The 16,659-nt window shown below is 39.6% G+C and overlaps 2 protein-coding genes across 2 annotated transcripts; one reads left to right on the top strand and one right to left on the bottom strand.

The window, feature by feature from the left end:
* Positions 1-4,164: 4,164 nt before the first annotated feature.
* Positions 4,165-10,995, top strand: cd59 (CD59 molecule (CD59 blood group)). The gene is made up of 3 exons (XM_061721542.1): positions 4,165-4,334; positions 6,667-6,768; positions 9,675-10,995. Exons 1-3 carry the CDS (start codon positions 4,280-4,282, stop codon positions 9,872-9,874), a joined length of 357 nt encoding a protein of 118 aa, XP_061577526.1. The 5' UTR covers positions 4,165-4,279; the 3' UTR covers positions 9,875-10,995.
* On the bottom strand, positions 10,474-16,413 carry kcnj11l (potassium inwardly rectifying channel subfamily J member 11, like). Its single transcript, XM_061721541.1, has 6 exons — positions 16,234-16,413; positions 14,776-14,938; positions 13,697-13,936; positions 13,358-13,627; positions 12,275-12,482; positions 10,474-11,666 (listed from the first exon to the last, which is right to left on the bottom strand). The coding sequence occupies exons 2-6, from the start codon at positions 14,932-14,934 to the stop codon at positions 11,236-11,238; spliced, it is 1,308 nt and encodes a 435-aa protein (XP_061577525.1). The 5' UTR covers positions 14,935-14,938; positions 16,234-16,413; the 3' UTR covers positions 10,474-11,235.
* Positions 16,414-16,659: the final 246 nt, after the last annotated feature.

Genomic DNA, 16,659 nt, shown 5'->3' with positions numbered 1-16,659 from the left:
AACTCTGTACAAACAGCTGACTGATGTGTTTTGAAATGGCAATTTACACCACAAATGAATCAGATTCTGGAACAGTGCTCGTATATTTACACACTGATTTGCTGCAGTAGGAAGCATGTGTAGTGTTTTCCCAAAGTTGTTACATACTCAAAAAACAGGATTCATACGTTTTGGACGTAAACATTTCAATCTTCAGGATGTGGAATACGTCTGCTGTGATGATGAATCCACTGACCTTCCCTGCTTCACTGCTGAGTCAGTGTCACTGAGATCCTGCCAGGAGAACACATACAAAGGTGTTAAACCATCAAAGAGCACCTCTCGGGACCTAGACTGAACAAACACACAGTTTCAGGTTATTTTCCTGAGCTGAAGTATTCACCAAACACGTACAGACACAAGAATTTCTTACACATGAGAAATATTTCCATTTGTAGAACCATCATCCAGGTGTCACTTTATCAACTGACCAAAAGTTTTGCCTGTTAGAAACATGCCTGTGTCTCAGCTGGGATAGGAGCGCTGAAGTGATGTAGGAGCCTGGCAGATGCTGGGCTCCTGTGGTGAATGAATGAAGATCATATTTCAAATCATTTGTGACATATTAGTTCAATAAACCCTGGGCTTCATGTTGTGTAGTTAAGGACTTTAGTTTATAAAGCTGACTTTTTCATAGCAGGTGTTTGGTTTGCTTTAGTACAATCAACCGGTCAATGTTTACTCGTGCTTTCTGGATCAGTCAGCACACATTTATTTCCCTTGGCCAGATCCCCTGACAGTTGCACGATCCCATAAAAGAAGTACTATAATAATAATGATAATAATACAAAAGTCTTGTTGGAAAGCATTCCACAGTTGGAGAGCTGAGTATCTAAAGAAAGTGCCATCGTGGAGAGGTGAGCAACAGTTGGACTGGGGAAAAGAAAGGCTGAGGAGGACGGGAGTGCACTGAAGGGTGTGCATTTACCTATTAGTAAGGTATGAGGGAACTAGGTTATGGGGAACTTTGAACGTTAGCAGCAGTATTGTAAAGTCAATAATGGCATGAACTGGAAGGCCGTGGACCAGGGTCAGGGCTGTTTTAAGACAGGGGTTGTGTGGTGGGTGGATGGGGTTCTTAAAATAATGCAGGTACCTTACTTCTGCACCAGATGAGGTTTATGGAGGATGTTATATGACTGTGAACTGCTTTCATTGAGAAAAGGACTATGTGGCAATCCAGTTGGGGGTGAGGGAGGTTATGGAAGATAAAGTGATGTCTGTGAAGGTTCTCGGTCATTCAGATCATGTTAAAGTCCAAAAAACCCTCTTTTTCAGGCAACTGGACTGTAGAATTGTTTCTTTTTTTCTCTCGTGCTTTCTCTGAAGACATTTCACTTCCCATCCAGCTTCATCAGTTCTGAGTGGTCCATGCTGCCACCTGTGTTGTTGAAACCTATTTAAAACTATTTATGCTGATCGGTAGTCTGACTTTTTATTGCTCTCCCTCCTTGTGTTCTGTGGGCTGTGAGCTTGGTGCATCTGATGTAGTTTTTCTCTGCTCGCATCATGTATGTTTTTATGTCTGAACGTAGCTGTATGATGAATGTGTGCTGAAAGTTTATATCTGCTGCAAACCTAATCGCCCTTCAAGGGACAAATTAATAAAGTGAAGTGAAGTAGTGCAGCAGGGGGTCGGTGTTTCCATTGATGGCTGTTTTTTGAACAAGCCTAATTGTTGAAACTCTCTTCCTGTAAGACTTGTCTTCAAAACAACAAAGGAAAATCTCAATTTCAAAGAAAATGGACCAAAACATCTTTAGTCTTTGAACATTTATTGCGATTGCTGCTACCGCTGTTGAGAAAATACTCAGATGATGGAGACAGCAGATGATCATTTAGAGGCAAAGCCCGTATGTAATGCATAATGATTAACTACTGTTACAGCAAAGCCACGTTGTATCAATGAGGCCAAAAACAGCGCAAAACTAGATTTTGATTACATTAGATTGACCAGCTATTCCACATCCAGCACTGCCAGAGACTTGGAAATTTGGAAAAAGCGTTTCCATTACACCTTTGCATATACATGTAAGTGGATTAACGAATGGCCTGATAAACTGCTTCCTGGAACCGAAAAAAGGTTTATTCGATATTTGGGAATAGTGCTGTTTCCATGACAGAATTTCTTGTTCAATATTTGGTTTTATGCAGATATAGTGGTGATGGAAATATTGTTCTTGTGTGGCCCCCGTGGGAATGTTGTGTAAGTATCCTGGACAGGGAGGCCAAGACCTTGTTGGGGAAAGAAAATGTCTGAGGTCTCCATCTCTGTTCAGAGAGGGTTTCTCCATTTTTCACATTCGTGGCTTCCTTTAACTCTTCTTTCAGACCATCTGTCCTCCTTGTCCAGACTGTGTACATTGTTGTGTTCAAAGGAATGTCCACTGTGTCTCAGATAAAGGTGAACCATTGCGTCTTGACCTGATTACGTGGCTCTCTCACGCTGCCATCCTTTTGTGGAGCTGCTGTTTGGGTTCTTCGATGTACACATCCGATCAGCATTCTTCACTGCACTGGATGGTGTAAAGTTTAAACCACACTGCTCTGCTTCTCCCTCAGTTTTTTGTCCTTAGGGTGGACCATTTTTTTGTCTCAGAGTGGTACTTGGTTTGAAATGAACCATTATGTTGTGTGTGTTGAAGTTTCTCCCGAGTGTCTCTGACACACCTAAAACATGTGGGAGAAAAATGTTGTTCCTCCTTTGTTCCCCCTCTTTCTGCAGGTCAGTCTTTCATATGCTTTTCTTCTCAGCTTTTTGCTGTGTGGATGTGCCTTTTCTCCTGTCTGGTCCCCTCAGAAGTTGCAGGAACTATTTCTGCCTAATGCTCTAGTGTTCTGATGACTCCAGATTTGTGCTCCAGAGGGTGATGAAACTCAAACAGGGGTTATTTGTCCATATGGGTTGGTTTCCTGTACAACTCTATGTTGAGATTCCTGTCCTCTTTAAGGTGATGGTAAGATGAGGTGATACATGTGCTGGTAAAGAAGGTACAGTCAAGGATGTTACTCAGCATGATCTGATCTCAGATAATGAAAAACTGTAAAATATGTAAAGTTTGGATTTGAGATTCAGTTTTATTGAGCAAGTGACAGTTGGTGTGAAAAAGTTGTGAATGAACTGTTAATTTAAACAGTCAAGGAGGGAGGGAGTGGTGGTAGACTTAGAGGAGAATGAATACCATATTTTCTGTATTTGCCTAGAGAGAGACGAGATAAATGACAAAAAAAAGTAATGGGCCCCAAGATAGAGCCCTGAGGCACACTAGTGAGAGTTTGGGGTACATTTTTTAACTGAATGACATGAGAGGTATGAAGATAAGGAGACAGCTATTGCTGGGAGCTGCAATCAGCTGCAGTCCCTGCACTGAGTTATGAAAAAGGATGGGAAATTCCTCCAACAGTTCTTAGATATATATAAAGGTTGCTGCAGTCCAAAAACATCTGCTTGGTAAAGGTTATAGTGGGGAAACTCGGCTCTGATTGAAATTGAGCTGAAAGTTTAAATGGTCAGATTCGTGTTGTTAGTAACGAGAAGCTTTGTTTAGGTGGCAATGCAGCTGAACTCATGGAGTTTTATTGCGCTCTGTGGAAACCGGTTGATCTTGATCCAAAGTAGGAATAGAGTGAGTAATCCATCAGGAGGCAAAAACATGCTGCTGTGTTCACTGAGAGATAGAAAAACTGCTCCATCTTTTTGACATTTCCACAGAAGAATTGTTATGCAGGAATCCACAGTGGAACTTGTATGTCTCCTGCAGGATCTAGAGTCAAGATTGAGCTCCAGATATTCATTTTGCTGCGGCTCCCAAGAATGAATGAGAGGATTGACCAAATTTTCATTAGTCAGAGTGATAAAATGTTTCCATCAAAGTAAATACTGAGATCATGTCAGTCAGAGTTCTCAGACTATTTACATTACAACCACTGGGGCAGTTTATTAAAAGACAAGTAAGCCCATCAGCAGAGACTGATTAAAGATGTAACTTTCCCCGTGGGTGAGAAGCAGTTTACATAAATATTATAATAAAAGCTCCAGCATGACAGATGCAAAATAATTGTTGGAGAGGAGGAGGAGGAGGTTTAAGAGGACAGGGAGACTTTGTGGTGTGGTGGACAAAGACCTGCTCTCAGTGGACAGCCGTCTGCTCCGGGTCACAGTTGAACAGACACACCAAGTCACACACTCGGCTGCTGCCTGCTTCACTTCAGCTACTATTTCTGTGTGTAGGGACTCGACATGAAACGCTGCCTCGGACTCATCCTGTTGCTCTGTTTTGGGATGCTCCATGAGGGTATGTATCAGAGATCTTTGTTTCTTCAGATGCAACCCAGCTCAGCCAGTGTTTTACACTTTTGGAGATTAAATAGCTTTTTGACAAGCAGAAAAACTAAAAGAGAATCGTTCTGCTCAACAAATCTGCGTGAATTCTGGATTAATTTTGTATAACTTCTAGTTTTGAGATTGTTGTTTTTTTTTTTGGGGGGGGGGGGGGGGGGGGGGTTTCAGTTATGAACGCTGGCTTGTGCAATTTAATATTTTCACTTTGTATTAGCTTTACCTAATTCTGAGTTTGAGATGCAGACACACTTAACTGGATTGTAGCAAACATGAGGTTCAGCAGATTATTTTAGGCATTGAATTTTTAATTAGTTATACAAACAAAGAACAGCTGGTTTGGGGATTTACTTTAAGGCCTTCGTCTGAATTGCAGGAAATGATTAAAAATAATTAAATGATGCATAAAAGCAATTCAGAAAATTCGCTGCAGACAGTCATTAATTTTTCTGAGATGTGAACATTAAATTGCATAATTTACTGTGTTTTTAAACTAAAAAAGAGTCTAAAAAAAACATTTTTACGTCAATGATCTGTGCTATTTGGGAAACTTTATTCTCATAATTATAATCTATAAGCAGTATTTACACACGTATTAATTGATTTATAACACATATTTCAGCTATGAGAAGATTGATGTCTTTAGGGAAAATATATAAACAGGTTTTATTCATGTATACTTGTTTCATGTTCTTTTGAATTTTTGGTCATCTTGTACTGAAATATTTGTGGATGCAGGAGGTGGACGGTTCTGTCTGGATTATTGTCTTGGACGAGTTGTTCTGAAATGTGTTGATGTCATTGTGGTGTGGATGTTTGTCACTCCCTATTACATCTGGACAATGTTCAAACTTAAATATACCTGTTCAGTGAGAGTGTCAGCCACATTTCCAATAGGTTGGAGACTTGTAAACACATGTCACATTTTGAAATACAAATGAAAAAAAATTAGTTGTAATAGGAGCAACAATGCACATAAAAAATGTGGTGGAACATTTGAAAGCTGTCACGGCTCAGTAACATGACTGAATGTAAAAAGAGCGTCACAGAGGTTAAGTCTGTCAGAGGTAAAGGTGGAGGGACGTTTATCATTCTGTCATAGACTGAGCGAGTTGTAAAGTTGAACAGTTTAAGAATAGGTTTGATCAGAATTAAACGTTTCACTTAATAACGTCAGGAAAAGGTTTCAGGGAGTCCCTGAACACACGAGACCAGACCGAAAACCAATAATGAAGGTTTGTGATGATTATTGTGAGGTTGAAATTGTGATTATGCAGAACTTCTGCATAATCACAAGAGGAACATTTCCACAACAGGATACTTATGCAGCAGAAGTATCCTGTTGTGGAAATCTTCCTCTTTACCAAAGCACAGTGAGACGTCCCAACAGAAAGAGCTTTATTTGGTTGTTGCATGCAAAAAGGAGAGCTGTCACAACAGTGCGCACAGCTCTGCAATGAAGCTCTGCAATGAAGCTCTGCCGCGCAGAGTTCACAGCAACATTATAACGGAGTTCAGATTACACATCAGTAGTACATATGTTTATGGAAAGCAGAGAGAGCCTCAGGGCTGTTCCCCTGTACCTGTTCTGCTTTCACGAGATTCATCCTGATTAACTAAAAAGACTATACTCATCATACTCATAACTCAGCTACAAATGATTATACAGTATTGTACTAGCTACATTTGATTACACAGTGATTATACAAGCATTATCATATAGGCAAATGATGCAAATAATGTTGTCATACCTGGCAATGTCAGGTCATTTGGAAATTTTCAAACTTTGTATAGTACAAAAATAATTATAATTTTATGGTAATGCAGTTATCTATCTATCAATCGATCGATCGATGTAAGAGATAAAGATAGATATCCTCTCACTTTCTGTTAAAGTGAGAGCGGTTCAGATTTTTAGGGTTCTGTGACATCACATACCCGGATAAAAAAAGATATCCAACCCTTCTATTTTCATAAAACACAGACAGTTTTGTTGACATAAATTATTGTCTTTACAACAAACTGAAAATTAAATTGAATTGAAATGACTTTCTTTTTTTTCTGAGCCACCAAAATACAATGATGTGAAACCTGTTGACAAAGAGAAATGAACTAAAGCCAATGAGTTACTTTTTGGGAGTTTTTATCTCCATCCACAACTTCACATAATGCAGTTGCGTGAGTGCAGCTGCATGTGCATGAGATCACTCCACAAAAGGATTCCCCTAACCTTGTTTCAGTGTTTATGAGGTAGGACCAACCCTCATCCTCTTCTCCTTCTTCCTCAGGTTCTGGGCTTCGCTGCTACAAGTGCTCTGATTACACCGGACGCTGCGAGAATGTGCAGGAGTGCACATATGAAGACTCGTGCATCTCTTTGAGTGAGAGAGGTGAGTTCAGCTGCTCACAGGAAGAGAGGGATCATGACGACACAGAAACATATCAGTTTTTACTCGATCACAAGAAACAGCATTAACTGACTGCTGAGCATACATGGGTGTAACGCAGGCAGAAGCTGGTTTACGTCACCAGCCTTTGAAGAAAGTGACATAAATGAACTTTTGCAATGTTTAACTCTAAAGCTCATCCTATAGGTATGGGAGTTAAGTTACTTTGACACCGTCCAAAATTTCCTTTAATTTAGTCTCTTGACCTGTTGCTCTCTTGTTTTCCTCTATCTTTTTTGACTATTTGTCCTCTCTGCCATTTCTAACTCACCTCTTTAGACACCTCATGTCCACGTGTAGATATGAAGTCATGCATATGCACGCTAAGGTCTGATAGAATCATTTAATAGGGTCACCTACTTGTCCGTCAAACTGAAATGAGGCAGAGCAGAACTAGTGTGATTTCTGGCAGCATTCTGTTGCTTTGCTTGTGTTTGTTACACAAATATAGCATTGCCATCCCACAATGCACTGCACGTCCGGTGGTGAGTTCAACGACAAACTCAACAGTAGGCTCCATTTCAGCTGACTAAAGAATTCAAAATTTTGGTTTATTTTGATACATTTATGGAAATACTAGAAGGTTGGCAGCAGAGAACATTCAAATGTTTTTTTGTTTTGTTTTGGGTTTTTGGGGCATAGTTCAGGATCAGACTGCAGCAAAAATCATTGAGCCTGAAATGAAGCAAAATAACAATGAGAGGGAACCCTTTTGAACTTTCTACTGGTCATATCTTAGTACAACACGTTCATATATCCAGGTATGAACGTGTTGCCAACTGTCAATCAATCATTTCAGAAATAAAGGCAATGCTTTATATAAGCTCTACTGGCATTGTACAAAAAAGTTCACCTCCCTCAGAGTTGTCATGGGGGTGAAACAATTGAGGCCAAAACGTTTATCTTTTAACCAGGCTGCAAATATGTACATTTCTGCTCTAAAGTTAAAAGTTAGACATTTTAACATGGGAGTCACTGAAGACCTCTTCTCATTAGCAATTACATCATTGTTGGCTTCCACCCACATTTCTTGCACTGGCCTATTTTAAGTCCTGCCCACCTAAATTACTGTTGCTAACTCAGATAATCTGTGGTGTTTAAAGTTTTACCATGGTGACTTCCTGAGTGAAAACCTTGCTCCAAGATGTTTTAGACACATTTTGGACAGAAAAGGACCATCTTTTGTCAAGGGGCATTCGGATTTGACTTAAATATGGCACTTAAAAAATAATATAATATAAAAAATAAATCTGGTTGGTTATACATTTAAATTGGAGGAGAGGGTTTGCAGATCACGCTACAAGCAGGTGAAGCATTATCTTACAGCTATCACAATCATAGACACAACATCCAGAATAAATACTGTTTATGCACCGTAAGTAAGGTTAAATTAATTAACTTTTAATTAGTTTAAATTGAAAACTGCATAACTTCAGATTTATAGATCTATCTGGTCTTCTACTCTCCTCTGGTCCCAGCTGTTACTGCACAAAAATAGAAGACGTTTTAAGAGCAGAGTGGATGCAGCTGGTCCAGGGACCGTTATCGCCTGCAATCTGCAATCTGTGCAGTCACCTGAAGTGCTGCCCCAACACCACCAGCCGTAAAACTGTTCACAATCCTCCAAATGCTTTTCTATGGAGCTGAAAGGTATAGATGTCCCAAATGATACTCAGCACCCATTCATTCTCTCCTCCCATTGCTGTTGTCCAGCACTTACTGCATATAAGAAAATTCAAAGTGCTTGACATAAAAAAATGTTTTTATATATATATTAAAAAGTAAAAGAGTTTAAAAGCAGAAATGAAAGACAGTCATAAGTTAAAAAGAATTAAACAAATGAGATGCAAGAAATAAAGGTTTTAGGCAAGGCAAGTTTATTTGTATAGCACAATTCAACACAAGGTAATTCAAAGTGCTTTACATCAACATTAAAAGCGGCAAGACATAATTAGACAGTAAATAACAAATAAAATGAAATACAATTATGAGAAAAGAAGGTAAAATAATAAAAAGCACAAGTTGTTGAAAACTAAGGGCAGTAGAGTACAGCAGGTACACATCTCATTCACGGTTTTCAGAAAGTTTGCGGTTTTCAGAACGTGTAGTGTGGATTATTGTGGATTACTGTAAATGCAGCAGTAAATAAAAAGGTTTTCAACCTTGGTTTAAAGCAAATATGAGGTTTAGCAGACCTGATGCATTCTGGGAGTTGGTTCCACAGGTGAGGAGCATAAAAGAATCCAAAACCATTTCGGGAAACTTAATAAATGAATAAATAAAAATTAAATATGGCTTGACATGTCATGTTTAGATATGATATACAGTTCTGTCATGTTGTTATCATTTTTTATATCATGAGATGTTGCAAATAAGATTGTTTGTTTCCTTGAACCTTTGAAATATTTTGTCTTTTTACCTAATGGGTCACCATTTCTTCTTTTTTTTTTTACCCTGCATCATTTTTTTTAATTCTCCCTTATGTCATTCTGTCCTTAAGTTCTTTTCCCTTTTTTTCTGTCCCCCTCTCATTCGTGCTTTCATGCATCCTCTGATTGGATGAACAGAAAAATAACATTAGAATTTTGGGTGAAAATATCACTGAAATATCTTCCTGGTGATGTTTACTGGAGAATTTAATTTATACTATAAGGTATAAAATACAGGACTCGTTATCACATGTAGAGTAATCAAACCTTTGCCCTGTGTGTGTGTGTGTGTGTGTGTGTGTGTGTGTGTGTGTGTGTGTGTGTGTGTGTGTGTGTGTGTGTGTGTGTGTGTGTGTGTGTGTGTGTGTGTGTGTGTGTGTGTGTGTGTGTGTGTGTGTGTGTGTGTGTGTGTGCACTCAGGTGGGAAGACGATCCGTCAGTGTATTAGATACACAGATTGCGACATCTCCCGCCTCACCCAGATGTTCCCATCAATCTCCAGCTTCACGTATCGATGCTGCAATAACAACCTCTGCAACTCTGGCAACACCGTCTCCATGGCAACACATGCGCTGACACTGATGGGGTCTCTGCTGAGCATCTGGTGGTGTTGGGCATAAATTACTGGAGCTGCTCGGTATTTTACGGTTAATATGAACTAATCTGTGGTTTTCTGTTGTTTAAAATGTCTCCCAGCTTCTCAGGACTCTTAAAAATCACATGGAGTGAAAGAATATTTTTTTCTTCTTCTTCTTTCTTTTTTTTTTTTTTTGTTTTTACTAATTTTCAAATTCATGTTCTGTAAGTTTAACAATAAACTTAACAAAATGTAGTTCTGGACTGAAAGTATTTGTTCTTCAATGTTTGAATGTTGACAAATTTCTCACTCAAGTTTAAATAAAGAATTATAGAAATTGTGTTCATACTGTAAAATATGCAGCTACAAAACGACTCTGGTGTAACTGTACAACTAAACTTAAACCTTTAACAAATAAAAGCTGTTTATGAAAATAGTCCTGCAGAAAATTCCACTAAATATTTAGTTTTTCCTGTGGAGAGAGTTTAACAGAGTCTTGTCTTCAGATTTCACGAGTTCTTGTGTCCTGTTGAAACATGAACAGTATCCTACAATTTGAAAGTTACAGCTTTAAGATCAGCTGTTGGAGCTCTCAATATGTGACAAATGTTTCCAGTACACAACAAAACGCAAGACACAATAGATAATGATGTATTTATTGAACATAAATTACATCTTATATGGAAAAACCTGAGAACAATAAATATTTTCTAAGCATAGAGAAATGTACAGCGAGCAGAACATCCTGTTCCTTAACTTCACCTCCAGCTTGTACGTGTTCTTTATTTGTCTCATCTTCAATACATACATACATTGGACTTTTGTGAGTGGAAAATAAAATACAGCAGAACAAAGTGTCACAAAAAACAGTAGGAAAAGATGCAGAACACATGATCATGACACAATACGATGACTAAATAGACAATGATATGAGGCAGGTTTGAGTCTGTAGTGAGTTCTGGTCGGAGAAGGGAGTAAAACAACCCCAACAGTCAGTGTGCAGATGGTGAACCAAAATATGACTGAAAAGACATGTCTCTTTCTGTCATTGATGGTTGATTTGTGCATTTGTTTTCTTATTCTTTCTGATAAACGGTTAAACAAAGTCCTGAAACAACCTATTCATCGTTGTTTTATGTCTCTTTGTTGTCCTTTTTTGTGTCTCTGAGCTGGTTTAGTGTAGCATTTAAACAGTGCATTCTGACAGTTACTTCATGGTAAAGAATTGTTTAGGACAACACTGTGTCAGCTAAACCGAAAAAAGAAGCATTCACTTCTCTCCTGCAAGGTCATCTTGCGTTCTTTCTTGTCTTCAGAGCCTGACATTAAATATAACCAACAAGTGTACGACTGCATGAGTTTCAGTATGCACACTCCACGTCTGTCACAAACTGTGGTAATTATTCAGTCACTCATTTCTCCGAGTCCGTCCTCCTCAGTTTGTTGTCCAATCACCTCCAGCTTCACCGTCTTCTTGTGTCCCTTCCGCTCCACCTCTTTCTCTGGTTTCTCCGTGTGGGTGTACCAGGGTTGCGGGGCAGCACTGTTGAAGGCCCGCCCCCCTCTGCGGAAGCCTCCTCTGCCAGCCCGGACCAACCCCCACCCCTGCAGATGACCGTCTGACCCCCCCTCCTGGACTCCTCTAGTCTGGTCCAGCTCTTTGGCGCTGAGAGAAGACATTTTGACAGGAACCGTGTTTCCAAATTTGGAGTAGTCTACGCAGTACCTGCCATCCTCCTCTGTTACGATGGAGACGAAGCGCCGACCCCACAGGATCTCCTCAGGCGTGTAGGAAGTGCGAGCCTGCATGCTGATCCCCGTCGTCTCTACTACACCTGGGAAGTAAAAGATCATAACCGCTCATAACTCTGATAGGAAACCGTCTTCAGCTTTTATCTGATGTCGTTTTCCGGTTGCTCGGGAACACCTGTCAGGTGTGGAACATCTAAACATCTCACTGAACACAACCATTAAAGGCCTGACATAAATACAACCCCAGAACAAAATAAGAAGGAAAAAGTAAAGCTTTCCTACTTTGTGATGTCACTATTACAGTACTTCTTACAACACTAAGAACAAGTTATCGAATTGAGGAAACCAAGCAATCCCATGCTTTTCTAACGCGTCCAGAATGTGGTTTTACATCGTCTTGTTGAAAAATGCTTGGATGCAGCTGGAAAAGGTGCGACTACACCATATTTTTCTGCATTAATACTTCACATAAGTGTAAAATACCTTTGGCAATTGCCCAAATACAGTAGTGTTCCTTAAGGACTTTTCGTCTTTGGTCCAAACTGCACAGAGCCCACTACATGTAAAAAAAGATATGGAAAACTAATTCATCTAACCGCAATGCAAGTTTCTAAAGCCCTTGCGAAAGTTTTTTCCCAAAGTAATCCCATACCAGTACGGTCAACAGGACTCAGGTATATTTGGTGCTGACCTTCCAGTATGACGATGATCTCCAGATCCTCAGAGGCCAGGGACTGTGCCGACAGCTCGTACAGCGGGCTGCACCGCTCCATGGTGTGGCTGATGATCAGGGGAGACACCAGGAAGATCCCGTTACTTCTCAGAGGGTTCTCCACTTGGATGTCCAGCTGGCACACAGGAATCACCTCCCCCTCTGCAGTCATGGTCCGGCGAATCACCTGGAGAGAAACAGCATTATTGTACTTAGCAGTACAGTCTTTCTGTGCCTCTCTGCAGAGTGGTGTTGTGGTGTTTTTTTAACAGAGGTGGGTAGAGTAGCCAAACATTGTACTCAAGTAAAAGTACTGTTACTTCAGAATAATATGGCTCAAGTAGAAGTAAAAAGTAGTCCTCCAAATAATTACTTGAGTAAAAGTAAAAAAGTACTTGGTGAAAAAACTACTCAAGTACTGAGTAACTGTTGAGTAACGTCTGATTTATTTTTTTAACACAACCATTCAAACAGACAAAAGTACAAAATAATCATCTTCAAGCAAGTTAAATCAATAAAATAAATTAAAATTAATAAAAAAATTGCTTAAATTAAAACAATATTAAAGTAAATTCAAGTACTAATAAATAATAAAATAAATACATTAATAACAGAATAAAAAAATAAATGAAGCACAAGTAGCACAAAATTTCAAGCCTTTGTACTTTTCTTTTTTAACCAGGCTCCGCAGGCAGAACTAGAACAAGCCCATGAACTCATAGAAACTCTGTGTGTGTTTGAGTCTGTGTATATGTGACAAAACATGCAAAAACAAACATTTTTCCCAAAGAATCACCCAGTGATGTCATGAGATTGACGCGTACGTGGATAAAAGGGATAAAAGAAAAGTAACAGCTCAATTTAGCCTATTGTAGCAGAGTAAGAGTAACAGTTTCTTCTTCACAAATCTACTCAAGTAAAAGTAAAAAGTATAGTGATTCAAAACTACTAAAAGTACAAAATTTCCCAAAACTTACTCAAGTAAATGTAACGGAGTAAATGTAACTCGTTACTACCCACCTCTGTTTTTTAAGTACTGAAAATGATTCAGAGCAATGTCACCTGCAGCTGCACGGTGGCTGATATGATCATACTCTTCCTAAGGTCTCCAACTCTGAACATGAAGGTTGGCCGGCCGTTTCGAGGAGCTATGATAGCATTTCTGGAGAAGATGAGCGTCTCTGCTCGCCGGTTGGCCTGTGCTGTCTTCATGAACACACAGCCAAGCATCACAGCGTTGACGATCAGTCCCAGAATGTTTTGGATGATCAGTACAATGATGGCCAGGGGACACTCCTCCGTCACCATCCTCCCACCGAAACCGATGGTCACCTAGAGTCAGTGACAGTGTTATTACACGACAAACACCTGCAGCGCACAGCAGGCAGCAACAATTCTCACCTGGACTTCAATGGAGAAGAGGAAGGCTGAGGTGAAGGACTGGATGGCAGTGACACAGGGGACGGGGCCCGGCTCCCCATCGGGATCTCGGGGCTCCAGGTCTCCGTGAGCGAAGGCCAGGAGCCACCAGGCCATGGCAAAGAGCATCCAGGAGCAGAGGAACGCCGAGGTGAAGATGAGGAGAGAGTGCTGCCACTTCAGGTCCACCATGGTGGTGAAGACATCCTGCAGGAAGCGACCCTATGACACACAAGGACATGCACAAACATAGCTGAGAGCCTTCCACTACTGGCTTCATAAGGATGAAACCTCCAAAACTCAGCCAGCTGAGCTCTTGTGTTGGAAGCAGACAATTATTCAGTTCAACTTCTATTTGAATCATCTTCTCCTCAAAGAAATGAATGACAGGGGTGAGTCGAGTCTAGACACTGTAAAAATATTCTAAAGTAACAAAAGTCTGTGACTGAAAGGTTACAAATATGCAATAATGTAAACGTGTGAACTGCACATTACAATCAACTGGTTATCTGGTGTGTTTAAAATCACACCAGGAGGTGCAACATCAGAAAAATAGCCATCCCTGTTTCCATTTGGTTGTTTTGTCAAAATAACAGAATTGAATCCAGCAATTATTGAGATAAAATTAAAACAAAAACAACAGCAACAAAACACAGTTGGAGTTTCTGCTTGAAATATTTTCAAAACAAAATCTTTCATTATGTTTCTTCATGTGTACTCCTGCACAGCTTCTCCTCCAGAGCTTAGGCTACACATTAAGGCACAAGAACATTCTACCTCACCCTGTTGTGTAAACTGCTATGATTTCTCAGTTTTTAGTGCTAGACTATTACACAAACTGGAAAACCAGGCCCCCTTTGCACAGATGTGAGGTGGTTTCAATCCTGGTTAAAGAACTTGGTCAAACACATGTTTACAAACTCAACAATGATGTGGAGTTCTCCTTGGCTCTGTTACGGGAATCTTTGTTGTCAAACATTCATTGCTTCCCACTGGTTCCACATGCAGAACACAAATAAAACATCTGAACAATGATATCCAATACGCTTTTTTTTTTTTACCTGCTCTCTGATGTTCTTATGAGCCACATTGCAGGATCCGTTCTTGGTGATGAAGCGGGGTCTCTGAATCCTGGTGCGGGCCCGGTTTGGCGTGTTCTGGTCCTCTGCCAGACGCGTCAGCAGGAAGCCGTCCGGCAGGAGGCCCTTCCTGGCCAACATGACGCTGTGTCCACAGATACACATATATAGTTCAGAAACACAAATAAAAATAAGACTGGACCCAAATGTATCTCTGAAGTTTGGTTCTGGGTGTCTGAGAAAGCAATGAAAAATTTTATTTTTTCCAACAGTAAGAGCATTATTGTCATTATTAGTAATACTCTGGGAATTTGGCTAAGTTACAAATGCACTCTGTTGGGAACCATTACAATCATCTGATGGGTTCCCCAATTATTAACCCATCAGTAAGATTATTTTGTCCTGACAATGAGGATATTATTTTTTTAAATATAGTTGTGTTTCCTACATTTAACACAAACTGTGGCGCATTTAATTCAATGTCTGTATTTGTGCAAACCAAATGTATATTTTACTTTGAATATTCAAATGTCCTTTTGTCTCAATCAGTTGAAATACTTTTCAGATAACGTTGAGCTATCTTTACAACACAAATACTCAAATTACAAAAATAAGGGGATATCATTTTTAATTATTTAGAAAATAGACTGTTAAGTCGTCAGTAGTTGACTACCCTGGTCCAGAACTCAACTTCGATACATAAACACAAATTTAAAGAACGTAGTCTTGAGTATTTTCTCATCAATAAATGTTTTACAATCTGATTGTGTTCTAATAAGTTCAATCAAATATAGTCATTCAATGTCAATCATCAAACATTTTTAATATTTGTGCAATGTCTCAATCTATTTGGAAAAGGGTTTACAGTGTCTTTTAAACATGTTAGAGTTTAACATTTTATATGTATCAATTTCACAGCGTTCCGAATTTTAAGCTGGACAAAAGAAGCAATGTCAAGATTTGACTTTATTTTGTTTGGAAAAAAAACGGTAAGAACAATCATAATTATTTAGTATTTTGATGTAAATAATCCTTATTTTGTGTCTCAAAATAAAAATGATTTGCATGAGCTGCAACAGAAAAACATTATTTATACAGGAGTGCTTTAGTTTACATTTCTGCAGTCTGTGCAGCTTATCATTAATAATCTTAGTGTTTTTAGTACAGTTGAATATTTCTATGGTGTGATATTTGCACTTGACATGTTTACATATTTACATGCTCCATGCAGGAATAAGCAGGGGATGCCAGCAGAATTATTGGAGAAATGCTACACGTCATAATAAAACCTTCATAACGCATTTCCTGACACCTTCACCACGGACACGTCCACTGATCATAAACAATGAGCAGAAACATCAGCATAAACATCAGCATCAGCAGCAACGCGCACCTACACGAACCTGACACTGGAAGAGCAGTAAGGTCACGTGACGTTACCTGTGCAGGAGCCAGCAGCAGCTGGAGATGGAAGCAGCTGGACGTGCTGGTTTCTAGGATGTTAATGTCGAGGTTAATGTCGAGGTGAGCTGCAGGACGGACTCCATCACCGCCCTCAGGATACAAGTTACCACAAGCCGAGAAAGGACATGTCAAGTTCTGCTCGCTAGATCGCAGCAAGGCTTCCGGTGAGCCCTTCACAAGACAGCACAGAACCAGGAACCACCAGCACCTGATGTCCAGTATTACAGTAACAATACATAATTACACAAACAAATACCACTTAAAATGTATGCAAAGAATTACGATGGTCCTGAAGTACAAATCACAATACGGCGAAAGCAAGATCACAACCGCCTAAAGTAGCTTTCTCTGTTGTTGTGATTTGCATTTCAGGGCCATGCTAAATAATAACTCTCCTATATA

Source organism: Cololabis saira, chromosome 5, assembly GCF_033807715.1.
Source record: "Cololabis saira isolate AMF1-May2022 chromosome 5, fColSai1.1, whole genome shotgun sequence".
Lineage (NCBI taxonomy): Eukaryota > Metazoa > Chordata > Actinopteri > Beloniformes > Belonidae > Cololabis > Cololabis saira.
The sequence above is the reverse complement of the archived record's forward strand: the minus strand, read 5'-3'. Positions and strand labels throughout refer to the sequence as shown.

Excerpts from the sequence above, each read along its gene's own strand:
- cd59 (XM_061721542.1), top strand. The coding sequence starts at position 4,280 with ATGAAACGCTGCCTCGGACTCATCCTGTTGCTCTGTTTTGGGATGCTC. Across the intron at positions 4,335-6,666 it reads TTTTGGGATGCTCCATGAGG|GTTCTGGGCTTCGCTGCTAC; the intron begins GTATGTATCAGA and ends CTTCTTCCTCAG. Across the intron at positions 6,769-9,674 it reads CATCTCTTTGAGTGAGAGAG|GTGGGAAGACGATCCGTCAG; the intron begins GTGAGTTCAGCT and ends GTGTGCACTCAG.
- kcnj11l (XM_061721541.1), bottom strand. The coding sequence starts at position 14,934 with ATGTTGGCCAGGAAGGGCCTCCTGCCGGACGGCTTCCTGCTGACGCGT. Across the intron at positions 13,628-13,696 it reads TCTTCTCCATTGAAGTCCAG|GTGACCATCGGTTTCGGTGG; the intron begins GTGAGAATTGTT and ends CACTGACTCTAG. Across the intron at positions 11,667-12,274 it reads GATCATCGTCATACTGGAAG|GTGTAGTAGAGACGACGGGG; the intron begins GTCAGCACCAAA and ends TTTACTTCCCAG.